The sequence below is a fragment of the Aptenodytes forsteri genome, unplaced genomic scaffold (genome assembly GCF_000699145.1).
Source record: "Aptenodytes forsteri isolate BGI_AS27 unplaced genomic scaffold, ASM69914v1 Scaffold467, whole genome shotgun sequence".
Classification (NCBI taxonomy): domain Eukaryota; kingdom Metazoa; phylum Chordata; class Aves; order Sphenisciformes; family Spheniscidae; genus Aptenodytes; species Aptenodytes forsteri.
Window position 1 is genome coordinate 393,981 of NW_008795298.1, and position 18,303 is coordinate 412,283.

Below are 18,303 nucleotides of genomic sequence, written 5' to 3' on the forward strand. Positions count from 1 at the left end.
GAAGGGAGGTGAAATTATATGCATGCTTTGGTTTGTTTGTTGCCAATGTTAAATGTACTTCTGGAACACACAACTGAGACAGCTCCATTAAAAGCTGTCACTGTTGAGACTGGTCAGATCCTTCCTCTCAGGCTACAGAAGAAGTGGCAAGGATACTAGATTTCAGCTGTGCATGAGAGCTCCCACACACTGTGCATGAACGCAGTGCTTATCCCTTTCAGCTGTATGGTAAAGCACCAATCTCTTGAAAAGGGGAACTTCGACAATTAACATGCACCTTGGAAAATCCCTCATCAGCTGTTGTTGAAGGATCATTCCACAGGGGTACTAGAAAGGGTGAAACAGGAACAGCCCTGATCTAAAGATATGAAGGCATATTAAATAATGAACATGGATCATAAGGCAAAATGGGTAAGATGCCTTCACATCATTCCTCCTAAAGAAAAGAGATGAGCTAGATTGGTAGGAACATGGAAGAGTGAGGGGAAAAAAAAAAAAAGATTGAAACAGATAGAAAAGAGTGTACACCAAAGCAAGAAAAGAGTAAAGAAAGGCTACAAGTTTCCATACATCTTTTTAAGATGCAAAAATATGTTCTCCTCTACCACATGTGAAAGAATAAGTGGCGATTGCTGTCTCTGAAAATATTTTCAGGTTTTCCGTTGTGACAGCTAAATGCTAGTTACCATATCCTTGTGAGCCAAACCATTCCAACTGATTGTGCTCGCTACACTTAACAGGATTTGACCCTTTACAAGAATGCTCTGATTTTTTACTTAATTGATGGAAAATTTGGTTCTGCAGATTGTTTCAATGTTGCTTAGAGGGAATGTTGAGAAGAACCCAGCATATAAAAGGGTGAGCAAAGAGCTATCTATATGCTTTTAGGTTGGTTCCACCTGATTCCAGTCAATTCTTCACAAGGTTTCTTTTATTTCTGCTTCTTTAAGTTACTAGTTGATTGTTGTTGAAAGGAAGGATTTTCAGGGACAAGGCAGATTTCTATACCGTTATCTTTTTTTTTTTAAGCATGGACTATCAAGAAGATCTTTGAAGGATGGAAAAGAACTAGTTAAACCTGGAAAAACAAATTTTAGTATTTTCACACTATTTTTTTTTCCTCGTGTAAGCTTTGTTTGGGTGAAAATAACAGTCTTGGGCCACCGCTCTTGCTAACAGATTGAGGATCTTTGAACAGTACAACTTTCTCAAGCAAAGTAGAGAACAGCAATAATTAAAACAATGAAAAATTAGTGTCAAAGCAATTGTTTATTTCTAGGAACAAGATTAAAACCCAGTATTTTCGTGCTTTATGTCAAGAGCAACACATCTATATGTATAAATATGAATTCCATGCTGCCATATGGGAAATCAGTGTATCCTGAACCCTATATCGAAATTCACTTTTGTTTGTGAATTGTGATCATTTTATCTAGGCCATATTTTATCTCAGTTGGGGTTGTTCCTCCCCTCCCCCCCAGTTGAATCTTACATCCAAAGGGAGTTAAGCATGTCTTCTCCTGTTTTATATTGCATTTGGAAATACGCTGTTAAAAAAAATCATCAGATACAGTGCAATTACAGAAATAGTACTTTCCAAGAAAAGACATATTATGTCCATCCTTGTCTTCCCCTCTCCCCATGCCCCCAGTTCATAATGTGGCCCTACTTTATGAGACAGTGGGCAAATGGGGATGGGATAGGAGTTGGAAAGTTCCTCCCTGTCTATATAGTGCTGCTTTAAAAAAAAATTTAATGAATTCAGTGGGCTTTGATACTGCCAATGCTAGATCTGTACTTCATATTAAAGCAAGTCTCTAGTCTCATTAACTTAAGTTGGACTATGTGTCTGACTCAGTCACTTCAGAGGGGAAAAAACCCACATTTTTACTGTAAAGGAATAAAATGCTTTATTCTTTCTGTATTTTATTTTGCACAAAATATTCCCCCCCCCCTAAAATAAACTACATAACACTTCTCTCTACACTGAAATAGGAATCAAAAAGCTAAGTCCTTTTTTGGAAGTGAGATGAGATCCTCAGCTAATATAAACTGGTCGACTTGCACTGAACTTCAAGCTACATTCTTTCCAAAAATCTCTATTGCTGTGTCTCATCCAAATGTATGCGCCTGCGAGGTGTCTATTTTTTTTTAAATACTACTTGATGTTTATAAATGGGGTTTCAAGCACTAAAAAGGTAATTTGTGCACAACAGTTTGTGGGGAGACAGGTGATACCAAAGTGTTAAATGAGACAGGCTATTCTTCTTCTTGGAGCTTGGCATGCTTTTTGTCATAACAATGACAAATATGTTGTTTCTACTGGGCCTGGATATGTAGCAACAGAAATCACTAGCAAATAGAGTAGACAGAGTTTAGAAAAAAAAAAAAAAGATGTATTTAAAGGAAGGAAAAAGGAGTTAAGAGTAAGACAGTTACATTTACTGACAGTTAGGCCAGCTCAGGAGCAGGCACAGTTTTGGCAAATGGAGGTAGGGAGGGGACAGTAACAGGACTTTCTACTACGGATGTCATTACAAGGACCTGAATTGATTCCATGTAATATATACGAATGCCTGCTAAAAATATACCACTTATTACAGGGAAAGCTGTATAAAGACATCGTGAAAGTTTTCTGAGTGAGAGGAAAATTAAAAACTATTGGGGAAAAAAAAAATCACGCATTATCATGTGAAGGTAGAAGGAAGTTAAATTGTGGATTGCTTGTGTGTGTTTAACCCTACAAGCTTCAAGAGACTCATTCCCCCTGAGCTAGCAGAAATCCCATTACCTGCTTAGAAAGGATGATTAACATTTCAGTCATAGTTATCACATCTCCTTCCTGGACAAGTAACATAACAAGTAACAACAACATAACAAGTAAGAGATGGGGCGCTGCTGTGGGACTGAGATCCTAGCAGTGGGAGGAGAGCATGGTCTCACAGTTAGATTCCAGCAACAGTTGTAGTCAGACAAGCTTGACCCATTCCTTCTGAGATGCACAGTTTTCAAATGGAAATGAAGCGGTCTGCAGTAATCAACACCTGGGTGCTATTTACGCCTCTGCCTAAGCAACCATGGATAACTTGATCACTTGATGTATTTGTAAACAGTAATATGTGACTTGACTGAAACTAAGGCTAACGTCAGAGACCTTTATACGTACAAGTCGGTCAAAGGTGTCTAGTTCCTCCTTTCTCTTATGTTCCATCCTTTGTATTTTTAAGTCACCTGTAGGAGTATTGTTTTGTCCCAGCCTTTTGGAAGAATATTCCCTGACTGGTTGGAGTATCAAAGCAGGCTGACTGGTACAGCAGTGAAAAAACCCCATCCGACAGAAGGCAGCACAGTCAAGAACACTGTACGTTCTTGCTCTGCTTTACGTAGGGCAGGATGCCAGCACTTGGAATAACATGCACTTGGCTTGACCTACAGATTGTTGGAAGACTGCTTTTGACTCGATTAGGTTTGGATCAGGCTCCTGGTGACTAATTTTTGGCTTAAACAGTAGGATTGGCGTTCATGGAAAATTAGGTTAGGGATCTGGACAGAAATTTAAAGACCAAAATCAGATATGTTTTAAAGACTGTTTTAAAAACTGTCCCGGATTTAACTAACTAATCCCAAGTCTTATGAACTCTTAGGAGACCTGACTGTGTAGCCATGCAGAAGTTTTACATGGTCAAGGCAATGTCCTACAAAGTCAGATTTACGCAAATCAAACCTGTAGCTGTGCATGTTTATTTTCTAGGGACAAGCGTTTGTTTTAAAATAGTATTTCTCACTGAAATAGCACTCAGAACTATTTACAACTAGTTTCCTCCTTTGCAATAGGTTTTGAAGCAATCATGCACTGAGATTCTATATTTGGAGCCATCCAGTGTCTGTGTGGGAGGTAAGTTTTTATAATTTTAATATGATATTCAATTATTATAGGACTGTGATTTCCCTGTTTTACCCATAGGAAAACCCCCACAGGTCTCTAGAATAAAACATCTCTATGTAAAAAAAAAATAAATCCTTAAGGAGTTTAAGAAAAATCGAATCCTTCTCTGTTGACTCATTTTTCTCCTCAGAGGAGCTGTCTTCCAGGGCCTGCTTTCATAACTTAGGTAATGCATGGAAAAGTTTGAGATGCATTTATCTGCCCCTCTCCCATGAGTCATGTTCTGCACTTTCCCTTGTATTCAACGCGATGATACTCTGTGACACTCGCATACTGTTTTACCTAAGGTCACGGAGTTAAGTTCTGGAAATCCTGATAACGTGTGTTCATTTCAATTCATAACAATATTTCTAGTGCCGTAGCCCAAATCTGTGGAGTGTAAGCAGTAAAGCATTTCACTGCATTTTTGTGCAGCAAGCGGTAACACATTAATTGAGTATAAGAGTTGCACAAAATTTTAAGTGCTTGTCTTCTTTCTGTGTTTCACACTCCACACATAGTTGGAGACCAGTCAAAATAAGGTAGTTGCAAAACCTCCTTATTTTGATGTTTCTCTGAAAACATGAATCGTCTCAATGAACTCCGTGGCCTTGGTAAACAAACCGTTTTCACTCCTCCTATGCACAGTTCACAAATAGTGGAGCCCTTATGCAACTTCCAGAGAAGTAGTAACTAAGGTGAAATGTTTTCTTCATCTGGCGCTTTAAGTGGGCCTGACGCAGGTTTGGGGAGTCTTCTTGTTTTGAGACCCAGACTTGTCATTTAGCAGAGTATTCACTGAGAAACTGTTTCTTACTGTGCAACTGAGCCCCAGATCCTGTTTATAGTCAGAATCAACTTCCATTTTAATACGGCTGCCTCAGTGATAAAGATGAGGGAACAAATCTTTATTTTTCCTATAGTGACTTAACTGAAGAATGCAGTACCAGGGGTCAATTAAAAAGGAGACCTGAGTAAGCCTGAAGCATTACTATGTTGTACTTGGTTTATTGCAGGCTATACTGAAATTCTCCTTGTCTAACTGAATGCAATGCACTAAAGATTGGTGATTTGGGGTTCTTGCTTTTCTCTCCAGAGGAGTTTCAAGTCGTTCTTAGAGGAAGCGGCTTAACCCTTGGTGGGAAAATCGATGGTGTTACTTGTACTTATCAAGTGAATGGAACTACAATTCGTAAGTATTGATGTGTGAGATGATCTGCCTTTGTATTTCCTAATAAGTGATTCGTTCCGCTTCTTGTTACCTCATTTAATTAAAACCAAAAGAGAAAAATATCAAAGAGGAGGAAAACAGGAAAGCTCTGAAGATTAGTAAGAGGATGCAAGTTAGTTCACATCTTGCTCAGTGGTCTGAATTTGCTACCAATTGCCATTAGCTGTAAACTGTGAGTGGTGTTTGGCAGCCCAGCTGGCTGTGTGAATTAACATGGTGATAACTGTCTGGCTCCTGACAGTCACGTAAGCAGATGTTTGCCGATGAAAAGAACATGACCACAGAGTGTACCGACCAAGTGCCCCTTCTTGTAAGAAGACCCAGGCCAAGTCATAGGCTCTCATCATGATTCCAAAGGGCACTACTCCCCAAGGTGCACTTGCCTTGTTATCTTGGAGCATCTCTGCCCATTCTGTCTGGTGTACCAGATGTATAGCCATTGTGCTGTTTGTTTCAGGGGCTTGGCAAGGCATCGGTGCCCCTCTGTGACATGGAGTCAGTCCTCTTCCTGGAGCTCCTGTAACAGCACAGAGTAAGGCAAAGTCAGAACAGTTGGTACCATTTTGTCCCTGTATTTTGACATGGTTCATCAGCTCAGCGTCCCAAGCAGCACTGTCGTCTAGGAGTGGGTCTCGCTGCAACCACATCCCTAGCTGGACTCTAGTTTCCTGACCTGTGGAAGGAATTCTCTGTCAGACAGAATAGTGTCTTCTACAGGCCCTTTCCCTGTAGCTTTTTCTGTTTTTGGTCCCCCACCCCCCACCCCCGTACAGATGAGTGTTTTTTATTTTTTATTATTAGTACTCACCATTGGCCAGATGTTACAATCATTAATTGTTCCTTTGTCAAACTACAAGTGTCACTGGGGAAATCTTTCTGAGTGGAATGCTGCAGAAGTTATAAAGGCTCTAAAAGTAATTGAGAAGTAGTACAGACTATTTTCTTCTTGCTATCTGATTAAGTATGCTCATGGAGAATTTAATTTTCAGCAAAATATTCAGGACTTGATCTCCTCTTGCACAGTGCATTAACGTGCAGCAGGGCAGATGAAAAGTCTCGCCAGAATTTGGATTAGTCTCCTTGTGCTGCTCTGTTCCCTGAACTGGCACAAGGTAGATGATGGTGGAAAAAATGCCATTAATGGAAATCGCCGCCATTTTTTATATCCAGAAACTGAAGTGGACAGCTAGTATAAGTACATCCAACTTCTTGCTCTAACCAATATCCCTTAGAAGCAAGCCAGACTGGAACATGAGCAAAAATGGACCTGCAGAAAAAAACCCAACTCACTTTTTCCCTACCTACTGTCTGATTTTTATATTAGCTTGTCTTAAACTCCTACCCAACTGAACATGTGTTTCCAGTACATTTTATTCCTTACTCTGGATATCATATATACTTCAATGGGCTGCCAATCTCTCCTGCCTGTTAAATATCTAAAATAATTCGGAAGAATAACACAGTAGTTCTGGATAAAGGCAACCTGTGTAAATAAATCCTGCTTGTAGAAGTCTTCCTTCAGTTTCAATTATAATTGTCACCTTTGTCTTTTACATTAAACTATAGCTTATTTATTTTAACTTGTTGCATAAATTACCTTCATAGAGCTAGAGTTTGTAACATGGCAAAATTACTGCTGCAGTTGTGTATTTATTATCATGGTGGACCTTTCTTACTTGGAGAAGGGGGGCAACAGACTTGTTTAGTTCCAGGTGAATAAAATTGATTTCACACTATCTAGGGTAAATAGTTGAGACATCAGTCACATGACCTGAAATTGAAATTTAAGGTCTCATTATCTTAAGTGGCTGGTTGGCAAGTCATCAGGACTCCTTAGTTCTATTCCTGCTTTGCTCCTAACTTGTTGTTTACCATGAGTAGTCACTTCTCTACACTCCAGTCTGTCTATTTGGGAAGTTAAAACAATAGCATATAACTTCTTCATATGAGTGTTTTGAGGCTTGCATCAATATGTTTATGTTCGTAGTGGCATTCGTACCATTGAAGATCTTCTGATGGAGTGCATTAAGGCGATAAGGACCTATAGAATACCAGAGTTAATGAGGGATTTAGCCATTTTCCATAAGCATCGCGAATGTAAACGTCCTCTGTCCTGCTGGCAGGTGCTACTATCATACTAAAAGTTTTGGCATTATTTAGTAGCAATGCTAGCAGCATACACCAAATAGGCTTATGGTACTTAATGATTGGTAGGTTGCAGTGCTGTTTGAATTCGGGGCTGTGCTGTGCTGCGAATAGCAGCCCCTAGGAACTTGGATTTTTATGTGCTCCATGCTACAAGTAGGGGATGAATCCACTGTGGCTACTGTCCAGAGGAAACTGGCAAGGACGGGCAGAAGCCCAGAACATAAGCTGTGAGGAGGGACAGAACAGTTCAGTTTGTTACATCTGGAGGAAAGGAAGAATGGCCAAAGTAATTGTTAAGTATGGGCTGCTGCAGGGCTGAAAATAATAAGCTGGGCTCTCCCAATCTGAGAAGAGAAGAGGCAACAGGCTTCAAATTCTTTAGCAGATCTAGGCGAGGTATTAGGAGTATAGGTTACCTAGAAAGCCTTTTAACAACTTAAATGGGTGTCACTGAAGAATGTCTCAAGTGTGTTGCCTTCTTTAAATGACCTTTTGAATTTTTTCTGACTGGTTTCTCCAATTTTGATTTTTGTCTTTTATAGCTGTATGGCATGTGTATGTCTGCTTTGCCATGGTAGAAATAACTATACTTGGACAGGATGAAGCCCCGAAATACTTGCTAGCATCTGATGTGATAATTTCCAACTAGATCTCTGGGCTGCTTTTTTTTTCTTGGCTTCTGGAAGGGGTGTGCTGAAGTACACGAAAGGAGGGGAATGGCATAGTGATGTATTTATTATACATTGCAGCGTAAAAACACAATCTGCTGTACAGGGTCTTGCCAGAGGCCTGCTACAACCTACCCAAGTACTTGTCTTCAGCAACGGGCAACAGCAGACATTTAGGGAGTGGTATAGGAAGGAAATAGGGGATTTTAATGTGATCCTTCCCCTGATTTGCAAGCTCATTCTCTACAGCTCTGTGCTGGGCTCCAAGCGCTTTTGACTCAGGAAACCTAGAAGAGAACAGCAGAGCTAGGATGGACAAAAAGGTAGGAAGGGCGCTTTGAGCAGTACCAGGAGGAAGGAGATGGTCTCAAGAAAAGGGAAATTGTTCCTGTGTCATTGCATTCTCCTCTGATAAAAACTGGCAGTCTCTCAGCGGAATCCTCACCATTTGAAGACATAATGGAGGGTACTTGCATGACGATGTACTTTAGTGTTAGAGTTCCCCTTACTGATAGCCTGGGCTTTTTTTTGGACCAGCCTCAGAGCAAACCATTATTTTGTCAGTTCTGGTTTTAAAAGATGCATTTGGCATGTTTCTCTTTTTGCATTTATGAAGAACCATTACCAAATGCTAGAAAGGAAACCTGCCAAATGTAGCTGTGGGATAGAAAAATAATCTATGAAACATACCATCAAGACAAAAACATATGGCAATGTGCTAATCCCCCTTCCCCACCTCACAACTAACCCCAAATCCAGGCCAAGCAGTCAGTGCAGATTATAGCTCAGAAGAAAAGCTCATTTATGCTAACAGCTCCTCCTTCAGCTGCCCCTGAACTACTTGTATGTCTGCCTGTTCCCTAAAAGCAGGACAGAGTCATCTCCAAGTTTATCTGGCAGATCATTTATCTGCTCTTGCCCTTAAATCAGGAAATACTCCATGCTTGCAGGAGCATCTCAAGTACAGAAATTAACAGTCCTACCGTGGGTAAGTTTGGGAGGATGGTTCTGCACACAGGAGCAGAACTTTTCCCAGCTTACCAAACACACGAGGAAAAATAACTCCCTCCTCTCCTTTTCACAACTGCAGAAAAGGAGTGCTCTGCTGGACGTGGTGCTCTACAAATAGATGCTTTATAAGTTCAAGAGATTTGCTAACAGCTAGAGACTCAAAAGCATGAGAAACACTGGAGAAATAGACACTCCAATTGCAACTGATAAAATACTCCTTGAATGCAATGCACAGGGTTGGAGCTAATTAGAAACAAACCTTCATCTTCCAAATACTAGGAAATCCCTAATAACCTTCTCACTCTTTGCAAAAGTGGTCTTGATTTTAGGAAGTGATCTGTCTGGAAGAGCATGAGCTGACTTGAGTAAAATGAAGTAAGCAACGTAATGTGGGCTCACACTCGCATTTAAAGCCAACTCTGAGTTTGTATGTTCGAGGTGCAGCTTTAAAAAAGCAGCAGATTTATTCCCTAACTTAAGCCTGCCTTGCTTGCAAGTTCCAGACGTTACCAAACCAGTAACCAGCATACTGTGAGAAGGGAAGCGACTTCATAGCATGTTCACACATCAGCTTCTCTTTTAAGCAGCACAATATATTAAGCTCATGTGATTTGTTTTTTCAGATGAAAAACCAAAAACGGTGGAATCTGATTTTTTGCTCTGCCCTGCACCAATCCTATACAAAAGCGGCCAGTAAGTACTTGAAACAAATGTCATCCTATTTTTTGGTAGAATTGGATGTGTTATTGCTGATGTTAATCATGAGGAGTTTTGGCTAGAGGCAGTCTTTTGTTGTTTTCATGGGGGGTGGTTTGTTGTTGATTTTTTTTCCCCCCATTCTTGTGTTATTTCCCTTGTGTATTTGCCAGCTTCAGAATGGGCTTTAAATAGTCATCTGTGACCAAACCAATTTGGACAGTGCCTTAAAAATGAATATTCAGCCAGTTTATTAAATACTGAAAAGGTCTGGCTTGTCCTAAGTTTTATGCAGATTAGCTGTTTTAACAGGGCATAATATGCTCTCTTCTGGATAATCTTTAGGCTCGTTGTTAAATAGATTACATTATCACTGACACTTACAAGCTATTATTAAAATCACGTGTCAAGATGCGTACCACTGCTCAACGTGTAATGATAAAACAAGGCACTAATTTAACAACGGCAATCTCATAACAGCACTGTAGCTTTAGCTGCAGTTCTAGCCTTATTCTAAGTGTCACTGGCCATGGCTGCACATTACTTCTGGCCCTTTTGAGAACTAATCCTTCCCTCCTCCTCTCAAATTCAGACATGCCCTAGGCTTTTAAGATCACTTCAACTTCATTGTTCAGATTTGTGAAATTCTAAGCTAATCAGAAGGCAGAAAACTGCATGTCAGATCTTGGCCCTGTAGGAGGGCAAACTCTTTCAGGCTGTTGACTTTATCCCTGTTTTGCAAGTAGTTCTTCTTAGAGAGTTATTTGGGATGAGTTTAATATTAATCCAGTAGGAAGCACAGCAGTTGGTTACAGCTCTGCATTGTCATTTTTCTGTGGCAATTAATTCTTAGCAGTTTAAAAACTAAGCATATTGCATAGATGATTTTCAGTAGTTACTTTTCCGAGTTAAGCAACTATCAACTGCCTCAGTTGTGCTGTAAGACCAATAGCAAAACCCGAAATACACATCTGTTTTGTGCATTAAATGGCAACCAGGAGGAGAAAAGTTGGAAAGCTGTAGAAGAACAAAACTTCAGTGATTAACCCCAGTGGAAGAGAGTGGGGTGAATCACTGCAGAGGAGCTGCATCATAGCCTCCGTGCAGCAGCCAAAGCTCCCCTCTGGGGAGCAAGCACTGGTTTATGGCAGCACAGGGAAAACAAGCATGGAGGAGAATTACACAGAGAGCAGAGGAAGGGGATGAGTTTTTAACACTTTTAGGTTTTCCTGATACTCAAGTTGCCTCTTACATAGCTATGCGAAACATTGATCTTGTGCTATGTGCAGCAGGAGTTTGTTACACCTATGTGCCTTCATATTAAGCAGTGCAGTTGCACGGTTTTCAGTTGAGGTAGGCTGCTTGTGGCTGTGTGTCAGTTGTACAACAAAACAGCTGTAAAACTGCTGTCTTGGCTAAAACAAATCAGCACCATGTGCAGCTTTAAGAGAACTAATTTTGTCATCAGAACCATGTAAATCCGTCAGGTTAAGAACCCCTCCTCTCCATGCCAAGTATTTCAGTGGAGTTACCTTACAACAGAAGGTGAACAGCAGCAAATTAGGCCCCCATTATTAAGCACCCCTAGACCTGAAGCTGTAAATGCTTTTCCACACTGATAGTCTGAGAGTATGTAAACAGCCTATCCTGCCAAAGGAGTGTGAAATGCATGGAATATTTATATAGATTAAAGCACAGGGGAAGTTATTTGAACATGCTGCATTTTTTCTTATTCTGTGAAGAGCTTGTTTGGCCTGTAAAGCATTATTTAAATAGACAACTCACCACATAGTAATTGCAGTGTAGATCAAGCACCTAATTACAGCACATATCTTCTCAGCAGTGTTTGTAAGAAAGAATGCATGAACAATACACATGAAGTTGTACAGGTTCACAGGAAAAAATTTTTTTCCAAAGTTACTATGTGAAATATACTTCCATAACCTGATACTGAAGTAGGAACAGCTTTGGCCCAGAGATAAACAGTTTGCTATGCAGAAGACTGACAGCTATGAAAGATATGTACATACGTGAACTCTTGACTTTCCATTGGCACAGCTCAGACTATTGCTGGATAACTCCCAGTAATTCCTCATGTAGTGGAGCTAATATGAGTCACTAACATAGCAACAACCTGTCTGCTTTTCTCCTAGTGCTCTTTTTAGTGCAACTGAGCGCAACACAAGCCGACAAAGTTATCTTTGTGACTTTTAAGGCTGCAGCTTTGTTTCTGGGTAAACAGTAAAGACTCACTTAGCAAGTTTCATTATATCTTTCTAATTGGAGACACTTCTTGTTGGCTGATGAATTTGCAGTTTTCATGTGCAGAACAATAGAAACCCATGTGGAATAGATAAAATGCCGAAGTACCCAAGGTGTTGGGTTGATAACCCCTGGTTTCCTGGACTTACACCATGATGTATTTCTACATTCTTTCCAGCTGCTGACTGCATTTAGTTAGGAGCCTCCAAAATGCCAGCTGTAGATTTAACCAAGCATTCTTTTCAAAGCCTGTTTTTTCCACAGTACCATGTAGCAGATGGATGTGGTATCCTTAGGTTATGTGACAACCTGACTCTGCTGCTTGTGCCATTTAAAATACCTTCTTGTCGTGCCACTTCTGAAATGCAAAATTACATAGTCTGCTTACAAAACCAGCTCATTTCAAAAGACCCCTGATTAGCTAACAGATGAGAATTACTTGGGATTTCTACATGAGCAGCCTATGTATTATAAAAAAAAGTTAGAAAGTATTGAAATAATCCAGAAAGGAAAAGTACCACTTAACGCTCTGCAGGGACAGGATGATGAGACAAACCCAAGTTGAATTGCTTTGCTTCATGTACTTTGAGAGAGCACTTACATACTGTGAGGGCAAATGTAACATCACAACTAAGCTGGTTTACTCGAAATGACTCAGATTCTACTGCCTGGACCATTTAAAAGCCGTAGGTTTTTAGGGTCTTGCAGAATATTTGAGAAAATCAGTTCCCCTTTTTAGCTCGGGCTTGAATTTGCTGTCCTGCCACAGCTCAAGGTAATCAAACTGAATCAGAGATTTCTTTGACACCTCTGTTACTTTAGATGTTTCTGTAGTTATTGTTCTTTGGAAAGAAAGAAGAGCCCTTGTCTCTTTGGCAGACCAGTACAGGAAAACCTATTGTATTTTTATAAGTCTACATTCTTGTGCTACCTTCGCTTTTGTTCTCTTCATTTTGCTCTAAGTTCTTTGAGTACGCATTCAGAAGATATATCTGTAGGCATGACTTCACAAACAGATGGCTTCTGTTCCTCTAAACCAGTGGTAAAATCCCCTCTGCCTTCAACGGAAACAGCATCAGAACAACATACATTTCTCTTACTTCCTGAACATTTGCAAATTCTTTTATTTGATGAGCGGATGACAATAATGAAAGTTTAAAGTAGCACAATAGAATATTTTACTGAAATATTTGTGGTGAGTATTTACATGCCTACTACTTAACTACCTCAGTTTGTTTGAACTCTAGCTTCTCATTGGAGTATTACACTAAGATTTTGGATTTGCTGGTGCCTACTGAAAAAAATCCAATTTCATCTTGTGCAGATACTCAGCAAAGCAAGAAAGGTTAGGTCTAGGCTAGGTAGTGAATTATTTGAAATGAACCAACAGGCTGAGAAATTGTTCTTAAAATAGTTCAGAGAACTACAGAAGTTTATTTTTTAATGCAGCTGCAGTGTTGCTGGCCAGCTTCCACCTTTATGCATCCTGCACTTGAATTCATACAGTGTTTGCTCTAAGATTAGCTCATAAAATGAAGTGAGCATTTACCCCTCGGTCCAACAAGACCTATAAGCTTCTCATAACTTTGAAACACATTGTCTAAGTCTATCTGAGCACATGTCCAAAAAGTTGGTGTTTCAAAACACCAACAGAAGGGCAAACATTGGGTTAAGCGGGATCACTGGTTTAAGTATCACGTGGTTTCCATCTCTCAGTTGAGTGACATTTTGATGCCCTTGCAGTGAGTGGCACTTGACTCTACCTATCTGAGGGGTACCCTAGGACCAACGTGCACAGTATTTTTCTCCTTGGGCTTGTAAGCTTAAGCAATAACAAAGCCCAAAAGGACAAATCGAAACATAAACCTGAGTGCAAGTGAAACCTTGCTCACCATAACCTTGCATTTATGATCAGATGGCATGCAGAGATGGTACGCTCTGCACTACTGTTTTTTAATGACCTTATTTGCCCTCTATTCAAATCATGTTGGCTTCAGATTGCATATATCCCTTCCTACATCCTGTCCAACAAGAACAGCTGGTGGCACTTAAAGAGCAAAGATTAAATAGGAATTATTTTTTGTGTGGTAGGAAGGAAAATTACTACGCTTGTATTCCCAAATTCTTAGTTGCCTCCAGTTTCAAAGTAGCTGACTTAAGTTTAGTCTCCAGTGTGCAGTTCACTTTACACAAAGCACACAACAAGGCCTGAGATAATCTGTTAGCGATCATCAGATTTTTTTTTTTTTAATGTATTGCTAGTAGCAAGAGCTCTTGGCAACAGCACAAGTTCACAAGTTTAGTGGTAACTTTAAATGTACTTCCTATCCAGACATTCCAATAAGGAGTTACTGAGGGATAAAATGAACCTTATTGAGCAAGTCTTATCAAAGTCTGAATGTAATGGGAGAATAAATAGCTCAGACTTACAACTGTAAGAAAAAATAAGAACTTTTGTCCTAGAAAGAAAACATAGCAGGAAATGATCTCTAGGCCTAAGCGCATAGCTTTATGGTTCTGAGCTGCAAATGCTACCTTGAGACATGCTTTTATTTGGCTATTAACCAGATCTCTCACAGGAGGAGCCTGTGTCATTCAAGTCTTTGTTCTTCATGTTGACAACAGCTGCTTTGCTTGTTTTGCACTCATTTGTGAATGGGATGGCAGCTCAGAGGGAATTCAGAAACACGAACAGCATTGTATGGTTTCTGCACTGTCACTTCTCAGGTCCTTAGGTTTTAATATTTTTTTTGTTTCTACTTTATCGCTGATTTCCTTTTGATCCTGTCTTTACAACTCAGATATTGTCCCTTAGCCCTTTGGAATAAAAAGATGAGGGAAGAAAGAAGTAACCATCTCCTTATTTTATGTAGCACTTTCACCCTTAAAAGTAACCTATTTCAGGAACTAGCTTAACCACCTATTGCATCCATGTGTCTTCCTCTTAAGAAGTTTCTCAGCTTCTCTACATATAAAACCTTTTTTTTGGGTTCTGTTTCACTTGTAGGAAATCAATTGTTTTTCCACAGCAGGAAGTACGTCCCGTAACATTTAGTAATGCTCTCTGGCTGTTTATGTTTGACAGTTTGTCAAACTGTATATTTTTGTTTGAGCTAGTGCTAACTCAAGCTCCATTTCTTTTATTTTTATACCATTTTTTTGTAGCCTATGATAGCCTGAATACAGGCAAGAGTTTTATCTCTCTGGCCAAGTTTTGGTAGTATGATCTTCATCTCTGAAGTACAGATTTAGGGCAGCATTAGCTGCTCCGCTTTTTGCTGTTGATCACATGCAGAGCTGTGGGTTGAGGACAACAGGAATTAACCACAAGCTTCAAGTTCAGTATCGCTTTAAGAGCATCTCTCAATAGGGGCTTAAGGGAAGCCAAGGTTCTGTCTTCTGGAAGAGCTTGTAGGTCTGTGTGGTTGGGGAAGTAGACTTGTGAATCCAGTCCATTTCTACCTATGGGTTTCTGACAAATTAATGTAAACACAGTTTAAAGTAAAACAGTACTGTGGGGGTCTACTTAAAACGTGTTCATTGCAGTTTACAGGATGCACCAAGGAGTTCCTGCTCACTACTTCAGGGGCCTTGAACACTCTTCACAGCAGCTAGGCAGATGAAAACTTACACTAGCTGAAAGCCCAGGAATTCACGCCCAAGCTGTCACTGGCACTCTTGCCCTCGGTTTCTGCCTCCCTGGGAAACAATCTCTCAATACAAAGAGGAAGCACGTGCTTCATATTTAATTCTAGGTGATTTGCATGAAAGATGTTTCCGTGACAGTGGAACAGTGGTACTTTGAGTCTTGCTTTCCGGTTTCGAAGTGTCATTTTTATTAATACCAGCACCAGACTTAAGAGGAAGAGCATGGACACATGAAAGCAAACAGACACAGTGAAGATGAATGGATTGTGGGCTCCATCCTGCAAATTACCTCATTCCCTTTCTAGACAGCTGGTCTCATTCGAGAACAGCTGAAAGGTGTTCTACAAAATGGTTGTCATGGCAGGCTTCTAACAAAGGATCCTAACTATTCCCTCCCTGCCCTGACTAGCCCAAAGATAGAGCATATTCTGCCTTTATTCCATCCACTGCTTCTTGTGACATGAACCTGGGAGCCAGAAACTTAAAAATTACTTTTGAATTTCATCTCTTGGGGAACAAGAGCATGTTACATTGGCCAGCAACATTTCTGAGTTTATTATGCAGGCAGAATGCCATGCAAGTGCTTGCATCTTCAGGGCTATGTATAATATTCACAGAAGCAGTGAAGCCATCCTTTTTCAAGTTTGACTTGACTACACTAAGAAAAAACTTTTTCCACTGTTAATTCCCTTTTCTTCTCCAACACATGTAGGTCCTTAAACAAGCCTCCATGCTTCCTCCCATGTGCTAGTATACTTGCAGCATTAAGAGGCACATAGTTAAGGCAATTACCTGGAGCACTGCAGTTTTCATTAGTACGGAGTGATCAGATTTCATGAATCTATTATTTTACTGCAGGTCCTTCATGGGATCTTTACTTTTTCCCTCCTTTTTCCTGTGGTTGATAATGGCTCTAAAGAAGTAAAAGCACTGTTAAAGACGTGATGCTTTGTAAGGTGACTCATGTTTAATATGTTTACCTAATTAACTTCTGGCTAATAATTCTAACCCATTAAGTAGCTAGTTACTACATGTTTCGAATAAACACATCTGGTCCTGCAATGAGTGAAGGTTCTGCCTGCGTGTGGGTGACAGATGCAATGGTAGTTTCCCCAGTGCTCTCTTTTAAATAATTAACAGCACACTGGTGAAGTAGCCTTAGACAGACAGGCTCAAAGCCAGCTGTATACTCTCAGAGCTGTGTCTGTGGACATGTGCCTCATCTCATTAGCCTTCTCCAGCTATTACATTCCCTCTTCCTTGGTATTTCAAAAGCTACATGTAGCTCTAAGAAACACCCTTTTAAGTAACTTTGGACTCTTGGCTTGTGGTCTGAAAGGCAGCAGGAGAAGAAGGAATAATATGTCAGGCCACCCACGGGGCAAATAATTTTGAATTCACAAGCCTTGCAGATTGATCTCTCTTACCAAACAAAGGGCATGTGAAACAGTCCCGCCCTGCTGTTTCATTACTTGGAGTTGCTGGGCTAAGTTTGGAAACAACCTTCTTTTGAAGGAAATGTCATCTTGTGGTAGCTTACTTCTTTACATGGTCAATAGTTTCCTAGGCTGGAACAGCTGGTAATTCTTATCAATCTCAGAAGTGAGAAAAGCTACCATTAGTTACATGCAGAAGAGATCATTCCTTCCAACTCAGCTGTCCTTTTGTTTTTCAGATTTCGGCTTTTTGTGGACGGGCTGTTGAAAGTTATTTTTTTCCAGATCGAGGGAGGAATTAAGTCAATAAATTAAATAAACAGCAGGATATTTTGCAAGAGGCTAATTTGCACAAAAATTACTTCTTAAAAATGAGACTTGAGTTCTTGCTTACCAAAGGGCAAGCTAAGATTTATTCCTACTTCTGAGAGTCTGTGAACCCTGATCATTTTGTGCCTATACCATCATGCTTAACATGCAGCTGTCATTAGTTCTAGTGATATGGGCTCAGACTGTGACCTTTGTTTTGTAAGGCATCAACAATAGCACAGCTGCCCTGCATAGTTGAGATCTCAAACCTGTAATTTGGCAAGAGGAACAGAACAAATTGGATAAATATACATAAACACATTGTGAAGGAAGGGAAAACAGAACAGAATGAACCAGAGCATCATCCTACAACTTGTTTGATAGGGATGATTTAAGTAGGCATATGGTATAGTTAAATGTGCTTTCAAAAACATTGGCCCGATTCTTCAAGCAAATATGAAATAAATATCTAAATAGAAAGAGAAGTGATACAGTATCATTAGTTCTCTCAAAGGAGGCATATGAATGCGTTTGGAAATGTGTGCATGTGGGGGCTGGGCGTGAATGATAAGCAGATTTACATTCCCACACAAAAAGCGTCATTAACTTATTGTTAAGATTACACAGTTGTACTTCCTTTTAACACTGCAAGCATTAAAAAAAACAAGCAGGCAATAAGCTAATATTTAGGCCTAACCCAGCACCAATTTTCATATCTTATTAGCTCAGTGTTGGCATAACAGACCACCGCAGCCACTATAATACCTCTCACGCACACAATTTCCATCCAACAGTCACACTGCCTACAATGCGCATATTTAAGAACTGAAAATCACTGCTGTGCTCATCCTACATTGCGACCTTTCAATGCTGTGTTATTTAGTAACTGAATAACAATTTTAAGTTAAAATTAGCCTTTGCCTTTCTGCATTCCTTTTACCAGATGGAAAAAAAATACAAAGTAGATAA

At 39.9% G+C, this 18,303-nt stretch overlaps 1 protein-coding gene across 2 annotated transcripts in view; it reads left to right on the forward strand.

Moving 5' to 3' along the window:
- Positions 1-18,303, forward strand: part of ANTXR2 (anthrax toxin receptor 2) — a 126,080-nt gene that overhangs the window by 26,894 nt on the left and 80,883 nt on the right. For both annotated transcript variants that reach the window (XM_009279313.2, XM_009279315.2), the window contains exons 7-9: positions 3,835-3,895; positions 5,022-5,117; positions 9,607-9,676. In XM_009279313.2, coding sequence (XP_009277588.1) covers positions 3,835-3,895; positions 5,022-5,117; positions 9,607-9,676 — 227 coding nt within the window. The remainder of the gene's footprint in view (positions 1-3,834; positions 3,896-5,021; positions 5,118-9,606; positions 9,677-18,303) is intronic.